This window comes from Chrysemys picta, chromosome 25 (assembly GCF_011386835.1).
Source record: "Chrysemys picta bellii isolate R12L10 chromosome 25, ASM1138683v2, whole genome shotgun sequence".
NCBI classification, from domain to species: domain Eukaryota; kingdom Metazoa; phylum Chordata; order Testudines; family Emydidae; genus Chrysemys; species Chrysemys picta.
The window spans coordinates 17,082,423-17,099,686 of NC_088815.1; the positions used below are offsets into that span (position 1 = coordinate 17,082,423).

General features: G+C 42.0%; 1 protein-coding gene and 1 long non-coding RNA gene across 8 annotated transcripts in view; one reads left to right on the forward strand and one right to left on the reverse strand.

Annotated features, from left to right (window-relative positions):
- Window positions 1–70: 70 nt before the first annotated feature.
- The window catches only part of LOC101933624 (uncharacterized), a 38,967-nt gene continuing 21,773 nt past the window's right edge, over window positions 71–17,264 (forward strand). For 3 of the 6 annotated variants that reach the window (XR_010594860.1, XR_010594863.1, XR_010594862.1), the window contains exons 1-3: window positions 79–231; window positions 1,839–1,886; window positions 2,647–2,769. This is a non-coding gene — a long non-coding RNA (uncharacterized LOC101933624). Of the gene's footprint in view, window positions 232–1,838; window positions 1,887–2,646; window positions 2,770–17,264 lie in introns of all 6 variants that reach the window. The other 3 variants (XR_010594864.1, XR_010594861.1, XR_509219.4) reach the window with 3 other exon arrangements.
- TPM4 (tropomyosin 4) overlaps window positions 954–17,264 on the reverse strand; it is a 33,010-nt gene continuing 16,699 nt past the window's right edge. The window contains exons 4-9 of one of the 2 annotated variants that reach the window (XM_005279053.5): window positions 15,717–15,834; window positions 15,158–15,228; window positions 13,029–13,104; window positions 11,400–11,462; window positions 11,244–11,313; window positions 954–1,755 (exon numbers count right to left, since the gene is read on the reverse strand). In XM_005279053.5, coding sequence (XP_005279110.1) covers window positions 1,724–1,755; window positions 11,244–11,313; window positions 11,400–11,462; window positions 13,029–13,104; window positions 15,158–15,228; window positions 15,717–15,834 — 430 coding nt within the window. In that variant the 3' untranslated portion in view covers window positions 954–1,723. Of the gene's footprint in view, window positions 1,756–7,855; window positions 8,069–11,243; window positions 11,314–11,399; window positions 11,463–13,028; window positions 13,105–15,157; window positions 15,229–15,716; window positions 15,835–17,264 lie in introns of those variants that run through there. The other variant, XM_005279052.4, reaches the window with a different exon arrangement.

A 17,264-nucleotide genomic window follows, 5' to 3' on the forward strand; every position in this document is an offset into this window, starting at 1 on the left:
CCGCTTCATGCTCTTATTGGCTAGCTGAGGCATGCGTCACCTCACATCCCGCCCTGCCAGCTCCCGAGCAGGAAGAGCACAGAGCCAAAGCCCCATTGGTAGGGCACCTTGCCGAATGTGTAACCTGCTCCCTGATTGGTTGGCTGCACTGCTGCGTGTTGCTGTTCCTGAGGTCCTTCGCTGGCGGTGGCGGTAGCAGGGCGAGGTGCTGGCTAGAGCCAGAATAGCTCGGTGAGCTTCATGGTCCTGGGCCTACGTATCTCCCTGGGGCCGCCCGCCCGCTCGCCCGCCCCGGGGGTGTCTGGGGTTGGGTGAGCTGAGCCCAGGTTTTTACAAGCCAGCGCTCCGTGTGGGGAGAGCGGCGGCCCCCGTTGCTAGCGCGCGGCCCCGGGAGGAGTTTCGTAGCGAAACGGGCTTAATCGAGTCTCGTTGGCCACGTTGAAAGAAACGTAGAACTGCGGCTAACCCATTGCTGAGTCCTTGCGCGGTTACCGCCCGCGCCTGTCGGGGACAGGCAGGGCCACGGGCTGTGTCTAGTAAATGGGCTTTTCACACTGGCAGCCGCTGCCAAACCTTCCATGAGGGATGAGGGATCATAGATATATCAGGGTTGGAAGGGACCTCAGGAGGTCATCTAGTCCGACCCCCTGCTCAAAGCTGGGCCAATCCCCAAGTAGATGAGATCGCGGACTGAAAATGACTGCTAGAGCTTTAATTTTCTATCTCTATGTGCAGCAAGTCCTTTTCATTCTCGCCTTTGCCGGGAAAGTAATAGAGATTTTGTTCTTTAAAATGCAGTGTCTTGGCATCTTACTGATTCTAAGGTCTTGTTTATACTGGGAGGTTTTTGAAATGTTTTAATCATATTATGCTCTCTGGCCAGTGTTCATTGTTTTGAGAGTGTGGATTTGGTGTTTTGTAGTTGCTTAGTGTGACAATTTGCTGAAAGTTGATTTTGTGTTTGAGATTTGAAATTTTATTAAACTTTGAGCTTTTGTCAAGCAAAACTTTAACAAACATCAAATGAAAACAAGAAATTGAATAAGTCTGTCCCAGTTTGTAACCCTGGTAACAAACAATAATACAGTGCAAATTTCAGCTCAATAAAATATGTTGCATTTTGAAAAAAATGCTCATTTTTAAATTCTGCAGATACACGGACAGCCTGCCTGTAAGTGCAGAGTAAACATGATTGTACAGGATTTCTGGGTGCTCTTTCCCTTCATATGTGGAATGGTGAGAGCAGAAGCCATTGTTTGTAGTTGTGGGGATGAAGGTGGGTTCCCAGAATTCAGTGTTTTCACTCTCCTCCGCACACCACATCCCAGGAAAGTGCCTGATGGAATTCTGGGACGTGCAGGTGCTGCTCTCAGGAAGCAGTATTGTCCACAGGCTGCAGGATATGTCTGGGATGTGACTGTAGTGTTGGGTAGGAAGATGGCACTCTAAGGGTCTCCAGCAAAACTGCTTTGTCATCAGTTCAAGGAGCTGGTTTGGCACATCCTAGAGGTTTCCTAGAGTTTGCCTCATCAGTTCAATTGTCTTCTAGTGATATCTCTGGCCTAATTTTCTGCAATGAAAACTCCTCTCCAGTCCTCTGTCTTCTTGGTCCTGTTCTGGACTCTGACTGCAGCTCACCCCACATTTCCTGCTTTGTATTTCTTTTCTTGCCCTGGAGATTGGCTACGTGATCCACAGTAGATAATAGTCCAGTCTGTTGCGGTCACAGGGCTTCGGGTGCAAGAGCTGGGGGAACTGAAAACAGAACAAGTAGTTATTGTACTAATTTCAGTTTTCATGTCACCAATGATAAAATGTTGCTTTTTCCTCTCTTTTAGAATGCCATTTCCGTAGCCTTTTGCCAGTCTGGAGTGACTCTGAAGATGGTAAGATGTTTTGTTTGCCTTCAATTCTACTTTATCGCATCTCCAACATGCACCAAATGCATTGCAAAATGAAGAGTTCTGCAATAGTTCAGAACTTACAGGGATAACGTAGCTGGAAGGCTGACTTGCCTTATCTCTGTCCTGTCCCACTTTGGGGAAATGTATCTCATAAAATGCTAAGATAGCTGAAATCTCAGGGCATTGCACAAATTATAAATCAATGTCCTTTTTTTTTTTTTAATATTGCTTTATTTTCACAGCATCTAGTGTTTCAATGAACATGGTTACATTATAGTGTTTCTTTATTAAAATCCTACTTGACTACGGGGAGGGCTAGGGCATAGTGGTTGAGGAATCTGGAATGAGAAAGGAGACCATAGTGGTATAGGGAGGGGGGGCAGCCCAGTGGGCTATTAATATATATGGGCAGCAAATAGTCATGGAACTAAACTTCCCCAGTGCAGATGCAGTTTAAAGCCCTGGGGGATATTTCCAAGCTAGCAGGCCCAGAGAGGCTCCTAGATCACATCTGCCCACGATGGCAGCATCTAGCAGGCATCCACAACAAAAAAATATTCAACCCTTCTATACAGTTATTTAATATAGCACCAAACTTACTCGCAGAAGTCCCCTCCCCAGGTCCATCAGGCTGGGTGTCCACCTGGCTTTCAGGAGCTGCATGTTCATTTGACTGCCTCAGACTTTTGTGTGAGGAAGAGATCTTGGCTTTCAGAGAAGCTCCCTTCCTTCACCTACTTAGAGTCCTGGTCAACGTTGGACAGTGCCAAAAGGGATGATACTGCAGACCCATGACAAATGAGATTTGGTGGTGGCTTCACAGCAAAAATCTGATCAAGATGCCATAACAGTAGAAGACGCACAGGTAAACAGACAGCTCGGGCCTGGCATCATGCATTGCAGTATGAGATAACAGTGGGAGGACTGCTAAGTCAATGTGAAATAGATGCATCCACACAAATCTTATTTTGCACTAACTCATTCCTTAGTTAACTTAATGCACCTTCAAAAGAGATTATCCTCTTGGTAAAAAACTGGACATTTAAATTGAAAGAAGAATTGTATTATGTGGACAATAGGCATTTTAACTAAAAACCCCATAAGTTAGTGTGAAACACCCCTCCTCCTCCTCCTCCTAAACACTAAATTACATGTCTCTACCAGGCCATTTATCAAAATTAAGGCAAGTCAACTAAAGGTGTGAAGTCAATGCACATAACGTACATTTAACCCCTGTGGATGCTTTCGTTCAGGAGTAAAGCGGTCTACATTTCCTGTAACTTAGTCCTCCTAAGGTTACATTGCTCCTGAATTAAAACATCTACCTGGGGACGGAGGTAAACACACTAAGTTATACACATTGACTGCATGACTTTAGTTGATTCACCTTTCCTGATTGTCCCCCGTGTAGACCACTCCTTAGAGGTATTGTTAGCACTAGGTGTAGAACTGACAACAATCGCAACTGCTTCCATTGGCATATATTTCCCAATATGACTCATGGGATTTGTACTAGTGGGAGAGCCATCACAAGCATTGATGGATTTGATTGCACCAATTACAAAAGTCCAGCAAAAGAAAAATGGAGTATGGATCACACACATATAATGCTAGAGATTCCCTTTCTAATTTATTATTTATTTATAAAACAGTTCCTTCAGAGTTCTGATTGAGTTCTAAAGGTTCCAAACCAGGCAGTTACAACTAGACACTGAGAAGCAGAGGGCCTAATTTTCAGAAGTGCACTAGACATAGAATCATAGAATCGTAGGACTGGAAAGGACCTCGAGAGGTCTTCTAGTCCAGTCCCCTGCACTCAAGGCAGGACTTAGTATTATCTAGACCATCCCTGACAGGTATTTGTCTAACCTACTCTTAAAAATCTCCAGTGACAGAGATTCTACAGCCTCCTTAGGTAATTTATTCCAGTGCTTAACTACTGTGACAGTTAAGAATCTTTTCTAATGTCCAACCTAAACGCCTTTGCTGCAATTTAAGCCCATTGCTTCTTGTCCTATTTTCAGAGGTTAATGAGAACAATTTTCCTCCCTCTTCATTGTAACAACCTTTTATATACTTGTGTTCCCACTCAGTCTTCTCTTCTCCAGACTAAACAAACCCAATTTTTTCAGTCTTCCCTCATGGGTCATGTTTTCTAGAATTTTAATAATTTTTGTTGCTCTTCTCTGGACTTTCTCCAATTTGTCCATATGTTTCCTGAAATGTGGTCCCCAGAACTGGACACAATATTTCAGTTGAGGCCTAATCAGTGCAGAGTAGAGCAGAAGAATTACTTCTTGTGTCTTGCTTACAACACACCTGCTAATACATCCCAGAATGATGTTTACTTCTTGTGTGTGTGTGCGCAACAGCGTTACACTGTTGACTCGTATTTAGATTGTGTTCTACTATGACCCGCAGATCCCTTTTCACTGTACTCTTTCCTAGGCAGTCGCTTCCCATTTGGTATGTGTGCAACTGATTGTTCCTTCCTAAATGGAGTACTTTGCATTTGTCCTTATTGAATTTCATCCTGTTTACTTCAGACCATTTCTCCAGTTTGTCCAGATCATTTAGTATTTTAATCCTGTTCTCCAAAGTACTTGCAACCCCTCCCAGCTTGGTATTGTCTGAAAACTTGATGCCATTATCTAAATCATCGTATTCTATGCTATTATCTAAATCATTGATGAAAATATTGAACAGAACCGGATCCAGAGTTGATCCCTGAGGGCCCCCATTTAATATGCCCTTCCAGCTTGACTGTGAACCACTGATAACTACTCTCTGGGAATGGTTTTCCAATCAGTTATGCAGCCACCTTATAGTAGCTCCATCTAGGTTGTAGTTCTCTAGTTTTTTTATGAGAAAGTCATGCAAGACAGTATCAAAAGCATTACTAAATTCAAGGTATACCACATAACAGGACTACCTTGTCCTTGGTCTTCCTCTTGCTTTTAATGTATTTGTAGAATGTTTTCTTGTCTCTAGCTAATTTAATCTCATTTTGTGCCTTGGCCTTTCTAATTTTGTCTCTACATACTTGTGTTATTTGTTTATATTCATCCTTTGTAATTTGACCTAATTTTCACTTTTTGTAGGACTCTTCTTTTTGAGTTTCAGATTATTGAAGATCTCTTGGTTAAACTGGTGTGTGTGTGTGTGTCTCTTGTTATACTTCCTATCTTTCCTATGCATTGGAATAGTTTGCTCTTGTGCCCTTAACAATGTCTCTTGGAAAAACTGCCAACTCTCTTGAAATGTTTTTTCTCTTAGACTTGCTTCCTATAGGCTCTTACCTACCAACTCCCTGAGTTTGCTAAAGTCTGCCTTCTTGAAATCCATTATCTTTATTGTGCTGATTTCCCTCCTACCATTTCTTAGGATCATGAACTGTCATTTCATGATCACTTTCACCCAAGCTGCCTTCCACTTTCATATTCTTAACCAGTTCCTTCCTGTTTAGCAAAATGAAATCTAGAACAGCCTCTCCCCTAGTAGCTTTTTCCACCTTCTGAAATAAAAATTTGTCTCCAGTACATTCCAGGAACTTGTTGGATAATCTGTGCCCTGCCATGTTATTTTCCCAACAGATGTCTGGATAGTTCAGGTCCCCCATAACCACCAAGTCCTGTGCTTTGGCTGATTTTGTTAGTTGTTTTAAAAAAAGCCTCTTGTTCCTGGTTAGATGATCTGTAGTAGACCCCTATCATGACATCACTCTCGTTTTTTACCCCTTTTATCGTTACCTAGAAACTTTCAACAAGTCTCTCCTATTTCCATCTCAGCGTCAGTCCAAGTATATATATTTGATATATCTGCAACTCCTGTTGCTTTCAGTTTGAAATGTGGGTTAGAAATAAGAATGGCCATACTGGGTTAGACCAATAGTTCACTTAGCTCTGTATCCTTTCTCTGACAATGGCCACTGCCAGATACTTCAGGGGGTGCGAACAGACCAGAGCAGTTATTGAATGATCCATCCCTGGTCATCCAGTCCCAGCTTCTGCCAATCAGGTTGACTGACTGCCAGAAGCTGGGACTGGATGACCAGGGATGGTCTGCACCTCAAGTTAGGGCCAGGTTGCTCATTTCAATTGTGAAATTTAAGCAGCTACAAAGTGTGAGGGGGGGGGGTGAGTTATATTTGCATCAGGAACTCTAAGGCTTTCCTGACTATTGTGCCTTTCAAAACTCAACCACAATATTGCATTAATTTTTTTTTGTATTCATGATGATAGTTTCCTAATATATTATTTGAATAATTCTTTCTTCCCCTATTTGTTGACATCAGGCATAAAGACTTCATGCAGGAAAACAGAATAGAATTTATAATTTTTTTTTTAAACTATACCACAAAATAATAGTTCAAATATGCCAGTTGTCTTACAGAAAAGCACTGTTTGTTTCTTTTTGGCTTCAAATCTAAAATAGGAAGTATGCATTTGGCCAAACCAGCACAGTCAGATTCAAGGTCATACATATATGTTGAATGTTTCTTTCTTTTCTTGAAACAGAAATCCAAGATATTCACATTTAAAGTCTTAACAAGGGTGTTCTAATATACTGAAATTTTAGAGTTACTAGATCTGATTTGGCACAGTTCCTTACTCAAGATAAAACCCTTCTCAATTTCAATTTCTCAATTTCATCCCTTTTTAGTATGCTAAATAGTTCTTCATCTCATTTTAACACTCACACTTCATCCTCTGTTTTCACACTCATACACTCTGTAGACTTATCTCCATCTTCTACTATGGCCATTGTCGTCATTTAGATTAAGAGCCCTAAATATGCATAGTTCAACTTCTTTATAGGTTACTTTTCAGCCTCCTGGCCATTCTAGTTATCTTTTCTGAGCTTCCTTGCTGAGGTCCCTCCCATTTGTCAATTTAATGAAGTGTGCAGAACTAAACAAAATATTCCAGGTGTGGTTACTAAAGTGTTGTATGCAGAAGGATTATTACCTCTCCTATGGTGTCATATGCATACAGCTGAAAACTGAAAAGTATTTGGATTTTTCTGATCAGAGGCATTAGCTTGCTGTTAACAGGTATTTCTTTAAGTTCCTTTGGATTACTTCTCCCTTTTCACTGGTGTCTGCAACTCCTCTGAATGCAATGATGTTACTTCCTCTTGAATAAGATCAGACTTAGCAGATCCCTGTAGTTTTTCACAGGACACTTTGTCATTTATAATAGTTATTTAGGGATCCTCCACACAATTTACAATCCACGTAACATTGTCCTTAATCAACATGCAAGTATCAATATAAATATCTATAAATGATTGGACACTATTAAATGAATGGGTGTCATATTCAGATTGTAATAAAGCTTTTGATTTCATGTCTCTCAAAGTTGTAATCAAATTCAAATCTGCTTGGACAGAGGAATAAACTACCTAAAATCCTTCTGTTCAAGGAGTAGTTGATTGATTTAAGATGCTAGTTATGACAGCATTCATCAGTTTACATCCCAGTTGTGAGTGGTTTTATTTTGATGCAGCACACAAAGGGGCATCAGTAGCATAGCAAGTGTATCTCTGGATCTGTTTTTGCTGCCTGAAGTTGGGTCTTTGCACAGTTCCTGTTTGCGCGTTCATTATAGTCACTGCTGTCCAGGAAATAAATAACCACTGAAGTAATATGAGTGCTGCAGGTGGGATTTATATTCATTTTTTATTTTGTCCTACATGCCACTTTATTTGAACTTTCTTCCAGTTTTGTTATGTGACCCGTCACTTACATTTTAACTAACAACTGGATAGGTTTTGGTTTTTAAAGAAGCAATCTGAGTACAATTAAACTAATTCTCCTAAAAGTATCCTAGTGAGAATTACAGGGCTCTGCTAAAATCTGACCAGACATGTTATAAAAGAACAAATTAAAAGAAGGACATTAATGACATAACTAATCATGGAAAAGAAAAAAAGCAGAGAATGTACAGGTATCAAGATAGCTTGTTTTTATTTAATTCAGTTTTTACAGAAAAAGACGGGCTAGTACTAGGAATTACTCAGAGACTAGTATTAAAGGCAGAATCTTAGTGCACCAAGGCAAAGCCAAAAGAGGAAATGCATTTACAAAGAGGTCATATCATTGAGTGCGTGGTCAAGCTCCTCACTGATAGCTTTGTACTTCAGCTTCTGAGCATACAGCTCGTCTACAGATCCAAGGGCCCAAGGCAAGATGTTCAACAAGAAATGTAGTAAAACAGTCCACAGCAAGAGATGCATGGTAGAGAATATGAAGAACAATTGGAATGCAGCAAGTGAGGATAAACGGTGGAAAATAAAGATGAGAAGAAAGCATGTAAACAAGATTAGAGAACATTAAACTATAAGGCAAAAGCTATACGCATGTACTAACTGCCAAAATGTCAGGAGTTTCAATTTCTTATAAAAAAAATTTTCAGTAGAGTTTTAGAAAAGATTTAGAAGCCAGATCTTCCTACTAGTCACAACTGAGTCAGATAACAAACCTTAAAATAAATTCTATTCCTATAAATAAAATAAAATGGCCCCTTGATTAGGTGCAGTTGGTATACAGCAGCGGTGCTCATGGGTGCCATGGTGCCTGCCAGGGCATCTATGTGCACCCGCGTACTGGCCGACGGAGAAGCATCCGTCGAAATGCCACCGAGAAACGGCAACATCAAGAGGCGTCGCCGCCGAAATACTGCCAAGAAGCAGCGTCATCAAGAGTAGGTTGGTTGGTTTGTTTGTTTGTTATGTAACTGCACTCAAAACAACGTAAAACTTTAGAACCTACAAGTCCACTCAGTCCTACTTCTTGTTCAGCCAATCGCTAAGACAAACAAGATTGTTTACATTTACGGGAGATAATGCTGCCTGCTTCTTATTTATAATGTCACCTGAAAGTGAGAACAGATATTCACATGGCTCTTCTGTAGCTGGGATTGCAAGGTATTTACATGCCAGATCTGCTAAACATTCGTATGCCCCTTCATGCTTTGGCCAAAATTCAGAGGACTTGTTTCCATGCTGATGAGACTTGTTTAAAAAAAAAAAAGCATTAATTAAATTTGTTACAATTCTCCCCAAAGGAGTTCAGTATGTCTCCTGCTCTTTTTTACCCGAATTCTGCCATATATTTCATGTTATAGCAGTCTCGGATGATGACCCAGCATGTTGTTAATTTTAAGAACACTTTCACAGCAGGTTTGACAAAACACAAAGAAGGTACCAGTGTGAGATTTCTAAAGATAGCTACAACACTCCACCTAAGATTTAAGAATCTGAAGTGCCTTCCAAAATCTGATCAGGATGGGGAGTTGAGCATGCTTTCAGAACTCTTAAAAGAGCAACACTCTGATGCGGAAACTACAGAATCCAAACCACCAGAAAAGAAAATCAACCTTCTGCTGGTGGCATCTGACTCAGATGATGAAAATGAACGTGCGTTGGTCTGCACTGCTTTGGATTGTTATCAAGCAGAACCCATCATCAGCATGGATGCGTGTCCTCTGGAATGGTGGTGGAAGATGAAGGGACCTATGAATCTTTAGCGCATCTGGCACGTAAATATCTTGCTACTCCAGCTACAACAGTGCCATGAGAACGCTTGTTCTCACTTTCAGGTGACATTGTAAACAAGAAGTGGGCAGCATTATCTCCTGCAAATGTAAACAAACTTGTTTGTCTGAGCCAGGGGTCAGCAACGTTTGGCACGCGGCTCGCCAGGGTAAGCACCCTGGCGGGCCAGGCCAGTTTATTTACCTGCTGACACGGCAAGATCGGCCGATTGTGGCCCCCACTGGCCGCGGTTCGCCGTCCCGGGCCAATGGGGGCGGTGGGAAGCTGTGGCCAGCACATCCCTTGCCCGCGCCGCTTCTCGCCGCCCCCATTGGCCCAGGACGGTGAACCGCGGCCAGTGGGGGCCGCAAGCGGCCGAACCTGCCACGTCAACAGGTAAATAAACTGGCCTGGCCCGCCAGGGTGCTTACCCTGGCAAGTCGCGTGCCAAATGTTGCCGACCCCTGGTCTGAGTGATTGGCTGAACAAGAAGTAGGATTGAGTGGACTTGTACGCTCTAAAGTTTTACATTGTTTTATTTTTGAATGCAGTTATTTTTGTACATAATTCTACATTTGTAAGTTCAACTTTCATTATAAAGAGATTGCACTACAGTACTTGTATTAAGAGTATTTTTCAATTCAATCTTTTATTTTTTACAGTGTCAATTTTTTATAATAAAAATAAATATAAAGTGAGCATATAAATAGTATTCTATTATTGTTTAACAGCGCGATTAATTGTGGGTTTTTTTTTTTTTAAATCACTTGACCACACTAATTTTCACCTATAGTCATGGTTTCTGCTGCTTACATTTCTTTGCTATTACTTGTTGCATGTGATCTCTGGGAAGGAGTGGTAGCTATTCCATTCAGAAGAGATGCTAGCACAGCTTCTGGGATTGATACCCTGTCCTTTTTATTGGAACACAATCTCAATCATCCTGAAATTTGGGATCTAGTTTGCTTTTGGACCCAACCATCTGTCTGTAGACTAGTGTGTGGCCCTCACACCTCCAGATTAACTATCACTGTTTTTCTACTGAGAGCTAAGTTTTGAAGAATGTAGGTCCACCAATGACTATTAGCCAGGATGGGCAGGGATGGTGTCCCTAGCCTCTGGGATACCTAGCATTGGCCTCTGTCAGAAAACAGGATAGTGGGCAAGATGGACCTTTGGTCTGACACTGTATGGCCGTTCTTATGCTCTTATGTTCTTCTTCAAGCAATTTACAGGAACAAAGCACATTAATGAACAATATGTCTACATGTATGAATCTCATATGCATAGCTTTCAGTTTATAAGGGACAACTTTTTTTGGAACTCCTCCAAGAAAACTGATTTAGTCTGATAGTCCAACTGACTGGCTTAATCAGGACAAAATGAACATAAATTCAGCTACATGGAGGCAGGGGACACATTCACCCCATGCCAAGGGATTAAATGGTGTTTAATAAGTATAGAATCTGTAATAGAGAGTTATGTTCAGTAGAGCATTCTGTCCTATTAAGAATTCAGACATATTTTAAGTGTTCATTTCTTAATCAAGAGAATTGGCCATCCACAGATTCAGATGACTCTATCGTACTACCAAATGGATGAATTTTTAGGGGAAAATGCTGAGGAAAAAAGTAAATATTATAGTATAACTGTGTTTAATGGTTTCGCTACAGGTAATTATAGTAGTATAAAGATTTCCCCCATAATCTACAGAGAATACATAGTGCTAGAATTTATTGTTTCTCAGTTTTGAAATTGATGGGACTTGTAAAAACAGTAAAAATTTCAAAAGTAATTTCATACCTTCCAGATCATCAATAGTCTTTTCCAGTTTAGCAACCGTTCTTTCTGCAAACTCAGCACGTGTTTCAGCCTGGAAAAAGATTATGCAGAATCTTAGATACTGGACGAGAAACAATCTCTGCTGAAATGCAAATTAATTGGGATGGATCGTCTCACCTCCTTGAGTTTGTCAGAGAGAAGCTTGATTTCTTCTTCATATTTATCCTCTTTTTCAGAGTACTGTGAAAACAGGGCGAACAATCTGTTAAGCTGGTAGGAAAACTAAACATCAGACAGTTTAACTTTTTTGTTTGGCTACTGTTAAGGGCCAACAGGTAGTAGCCTCCTGTCATTCTAAAATGCTTTTCCTTAATTATCATCCCATTTCCCGGATGCAACCATGTCACTGTATTTCTTGAGGTTTCTTGTTTGCCCACTGTCTGAATAAAATTCTGAATGCCTTGTCTTTTGCTTAGGGGCTATATTCTTTGCCTTGGACTATGGCTCCATTTACATATAATAAAAAGTGGAGCTGTGTGTGTGTGTGTGTGTGTGTGTGTGTGTACGTACACACACCCCTACCTACCTCAAGAAACTCATGTCCTTGAAGTAATTCAAACCATCCCATCTCCCTGGAACAGGCTATTCTTCAACAAGTGACTTCACTTATTTTCAAGCCCCTCCTCAAAAGTCAGTTATTTGGACTAAAATTCTATCTTTAGTCTCTACTCAGTATTTGTGCCCATTCTGGTACCCAGATACTTGAATTAAATTGTCAGAAGACACAAGAGAAGCATATGTAAAGTTAGTTACCATGCCCCAATTTTGTTGTTCTCGTAAAACACCTTACCAGCTGTATTGCCTTTGCTTTTCATCTACACTTCATCCACCATGGCTCATCATTTGACAAGTTCTGTCTGAACTACTCTTGTGAGCTCCTCAGGGCAGAGATCATTTGAATTTCAGTACAGTTCCATGTAAAGGTATCCAGCTATATAATACAACTTCTGAAAGGTTCAGTAATGAGTGAGATATATTTCTAGCCTGTTAGTCTTCTGTGCTAGAAAAACTTTGTAAGTGATGCCAGCAAACAGATTCAAAAGTAAAAAGTGTGGGTAATTTGGAGTTAAGACTGTAGTAGCACAATGCCCTGTACTACGTGTGCCTTCCCTGAACATGTTTCATTCCCCAAAACTCAAGTATTGAATAACCCAGAAATGCAAAGTTCACTCCAAAACCCCCTTACAAGAGTGTTAACTGTTAATAAATACAACCATACACCAAAAGACATCAACCTCCTTCCCCCAAAAAACCCCTCTCCCAACTGCAAACACTAGAAAAATGGGCACTGCACAGGTAAGATGACACTTCCCATACAATACCGTGCTTCATTCCCTCTTCAATTGCTTGACTCCTGCTCCCCCAGCCATACAACTTTGTGAAATCATTCAGTATCAGTTAACATAGCCTCACAATATTACGTAAATTGGTATGTCTTGTAACATACCCTGGGTCTAATATGTTGATAACACAAGGGACTAATTCTACACAATTAGATCTCCAGTCAGATTGTCCTAGGACCCCTACTACAAGCAAATGTACTGGCTTTCTACAGAAGACTTTTTGGTATCAAATTCACCTTACACACCAATTCCTCCAATAATTCTTCAGTTAATCAATACAAAAAGCATGACAAGTTTTCAGATTCCTCTTTTTTTTTGTGATTGCTGTAAACTTGTATCACCAGCTCTTCATTCTCCTTGCTGAACCTTAAACATTCTGTGTTCTTAATCAGGAAGAACCAACCTTCTCAGACTGAGCCTCCAGGGACTTTAGGTTGTTAGTGACATTTTTTAGTTCTTCTTCAAGGTCACTGCATTTTCTACACAAAGACAAAGGTGATCAGATCAGTTCTTCTCCATATATTATGCTGTTTGGTTTCCAAATGTGCTAAACAAGTAAAATGTGAGCCAACTTGTTAGATACACTCAGTGCACTAAGTTGATGTACATAGTATATTTTGGGAAACTGTAAATGTTATGCTGACTTTTGTAGCAAATAGATTTTTGTAGCAAAATATAGCTTGTTAGGCTTATTTGTTCTGCTTGATTTCCTTTCTTGAATCTTAGAGCTCCATGCTGTCCTCTGTGAACTGGTATCTTCTGTTAATTGTACCAGGAATTTAATTAGAACATAAGAATGGCCATACTGGGTCAGATCAATGGTCCATCTAGCCCAAGGGTGGGCAAACTTTTGACTCAAGCGCCACATCTGGGTGGGGAAATTGTACGCAGGGCCATGAATGTAGGGCTGGGGCAGGGGGTTGGGGTATGGGAGGGAGTGTGGGGTGCGGGAGGAGACTCGGGGGAGGGGTGTGAGGTGCAGGAGGGGACTCAGGGCAGGGGGTTGGCATGCAGGAGGCGTGCGGGATGCGACGGGCTCAGGGCAGGGGGTTGGGGTTCAGGAGGGGTGTGACGGGGGCTCAAGGTAGAGGGTTAGGAGGCTCAGGGAAGGGGGTTGAGGTGCGGGGTGCAGGAAGGGTTCGGGCTCAGGGGTGGCAGCGGCGTGCAGCGGGGCTAAGGCAGGCTCCCTGGTGGCCCCGGCCCCGTGCTGCTCCTGGCAGTGGCCAGCATGTCCAGCAGTGGCTCCTGGGGGTGGGGTAGGGCAGGCGTCTCGGCGCGCTGCCCTCACCTGTGGGTACCAACCCTGAAGCTTCCATTGGCCGTGGTTCCCCGTTCCCAGCCAATAGGAGCTGCGGGGGGCGGTGCCTGCAGGCGAGGGCAGCGCACGGAGCCCTCTGCCCCCCTTACCGCAGGGGTCGCAGGGACATGGTACCGGCTGCTTCCAGGCGTGGCACAGGGCCAGGGCAGGCAGGGAGCCTGCCTTAGTCCTGCTGCGCCACGGGGCTGGCAATCCCACGGGCTGGATTGAAAGACCCGATGGGCTGGATCCAGCCCACGAACCGTAGTTTGCCCTCCCCTGATCTAGCCCATGATCCTGTCTTCCACCAATGGCCAGTGTCAGATGCTTTAGAGGAAATGAACGGAACGGGGCAGTTTCTCAAGTGATCCATTCCCTGTCATCCAGTCCCATCTTCTGGCTATCAGAGGCTTAAAGACACCCAGAGCAAGGGGTTGCGTCCCTGACCATCTTGCCTAATAGGCATTAATGGTCCTGTCCTCCACAAACTTATCTAATTCTTTTTTGAACTCAGTTATACTTTTGGCCTTCAAAACAGCTTTGGCAATGAGGTCCACAGGTTGACGGCATTATGTGAAGAAGTATTTCCTTATGTTTTAAACCTGCTTCCTATTAATTTTATTAGGTAACCACTGGTTCTTGTGTTATGGGAAGGAGGAAATTACACTTCCTTATTCACTTTCTCCACACCATTCGTGAGCATGCCAGGCTCTCAGATCTAATAGGCTTCCCATCAGGGAATTCGTAGAGATTCCTGAATGACAGGGAACTAAAACTTTTTAAAAATATTTGAAATTTCCATTCTTCAGGAAATTCCATCTCTCACCAGCTCTAAATCCTGGCAACCTTTACATTAATGAGATACACTACACCTCTACCCCAATATAACGCGACCCGATATAACACAAATTCGGATATAACGTGGTAAAGCAGTGCTCCAGGGGGGAGCTGTGCACGCCGGTGGATCAAAGCAAGTTTGATATAACACGGTTTCACCTATAACACGGTAAGATTTCTTGGCGCGCGAGGACAGCGTTATATCGAGGTAGAGGTGTACTTGGATCCTACAGTGATGCTACTATGAAAACCCTGAGATAAGGTTCTACATACTATGCAGGCCCTTCCCCTCCCCCCTGCATTCAGGGAACAGATAGGACCTAATAAGGTCTTTCCATCTCTAGTCTGATATTTCAAAATGATTTATGTACATGCAGAACCATTGAACAGCCACTCACAGTTCTGACACCTCAGCACGTTCCTCGGCTCTCTCTAGTTCACCCTCCAAAATGACCAGTTTACGCGCAACCTGCAGAGAGAGGAGAATTATTTTTTCCCTATTTGTTTTCCACAAAGTTCCACATCTCTGCAGGTTTCTTTCTTCTCAGATAAAGGCTAGAAGCAATACCCAGTCTGGAGATATGCAACATATAGACAACACATTACAGAGATCTGGCCCATGCTCTCTTGACACCCTATAATCAGCTGCTAGGGAGAGTGAGCTCAATGCAGGATCCCTTCCGCAGAAGCAGAGAGACTTTCAATGTTCCTAGCATTAGGCAGTGTAAGATGTAACAAGCTCATTTCATGTTAATTCTCAGGCTGTTAGGAACTGCATCTTTGTGGCCTTGCTGTGCCCAAAAATATATTTCAAACTTGAACTACCACTTTATGGAAAGTATACAAATAGTATTAAACAGACTATATGACTGTTTGAAGTTCTTCCAGATACTTTCTTTTATCACTTTCTCACCAAAGCAAACAGCACCTGCTACTTCCATGCAGCACCATTTTTACCTCTTCATATTTACGGTCAGCCTCCTCAGCAATATGCTTAGCCTCTTTCAGCTGCATCTCCTGAATTTCCATTTTTTCTTCATCCTTCATTGCTCTGTTTTCAATAACTTTCATACCTCTATAGAAGGAAACAAAGCGGATTGTTTCAGAGAGATGGGGCTACTACAAGCCAGTCAGCACATTTAGCCTAACAGGCCCTGTTGTGAACTTCTTAATATCTAACTACTGTGACTTGAACCCAAACCAATCTATCATGCTCTTATTGGCTAACAAAGTTGCTGATAATACTAGTTGGCATGAATCTCTACTTATCAGATTGTCTGAACTTAACAGTGCTTGCAGCTATTGAATGGTGCAGGATTCTTCCTTAGCTTATTGTGCTTCTTCCATTTAGCAAGATCCCAATATACTTTAAGTAGATTACATTTATTTGCTTGTATCATTAAAACATATTTGAGCGATACTAGTGGGAACTTTTCTTTTAAAAAATCTTACTCAAGTTTGTAGTCCTTAGAATAATTAGGTAAAGAGGAAATAGCTAAAAACAAAATAGCTAAATACTTTTCTCTGTGGCATTTAACAAAAAAACAAAATAGCTAAATACTTTTCTCTCCAACATTTCCCCTCCCAACTCACGGCAACTAATAGTTTCTGGACTCTAGCCTGCAGAGCCAGGGAGCCCTGAAGCCAGGGTGCTGGAACTACAGGGACTGGGGTGTGTGGCAACACCCCCTAGCTTGAAGTGGTTTCCATCATATACAAGGCTTACAGTTTTATTCCATGACTTTCAGCACCCCCATCATAAAAATTGTTCCAACGCCACTGCCACCAAGGCTCATAAGCATATAGAATTCCGAGCACAGCTTTGGTTCTAGAAATTGCAATACCTTTACAGATAGCAGATCCAGCAAAAAACACCAGGTTGAAGAAAAGCCCTTCTTCTGAAGTAAGTGTTCTGGTCTCAAACTCCCATACCCACTGCCTGAGATGCTTGGGTAAAGGATATATATATGATCAGCGCACCCTCTGCCATAAATTAACCAACAAGGCCCTTAGGCATTGGAAGTCTCTTTTATGGTCTATTGATGGGGGAGGCCTTTAGCATCTTAGAATAGATGTCGATTATAGGCCCAGATGGTGGAATGTCCACCCTACATACGGCTACTAGAAGGGTATACATAACATTCTTTGACAATGGGATGCACAGGTATTTACTAGACAGCAGTATAATCTTGGATTTTATTTCTCTAGGAGGGAAATATGGGTTGGTGGTTAGAGCAAGGGACAGAGTCAGGACTCTGATTAGATGCTATTTCACTTGAGTGGACAGGCAAAAATATGTTACAAGTATTTTTACAAACAGCATAGTCAAACACATAGATTTGGCATATTAATTATAAAATGCATTGTGTCTAAGTGCATGAAAATCGGGTTCTATTACCAAAGCTGCCAGCAGTGACCTGGTGCAACATCACAGATCTTCACTTACCTCTTCTGCAAAATAGGGTGGTCGATATGTATCTACTTCAAAAGGTAGGTGTACGAGGA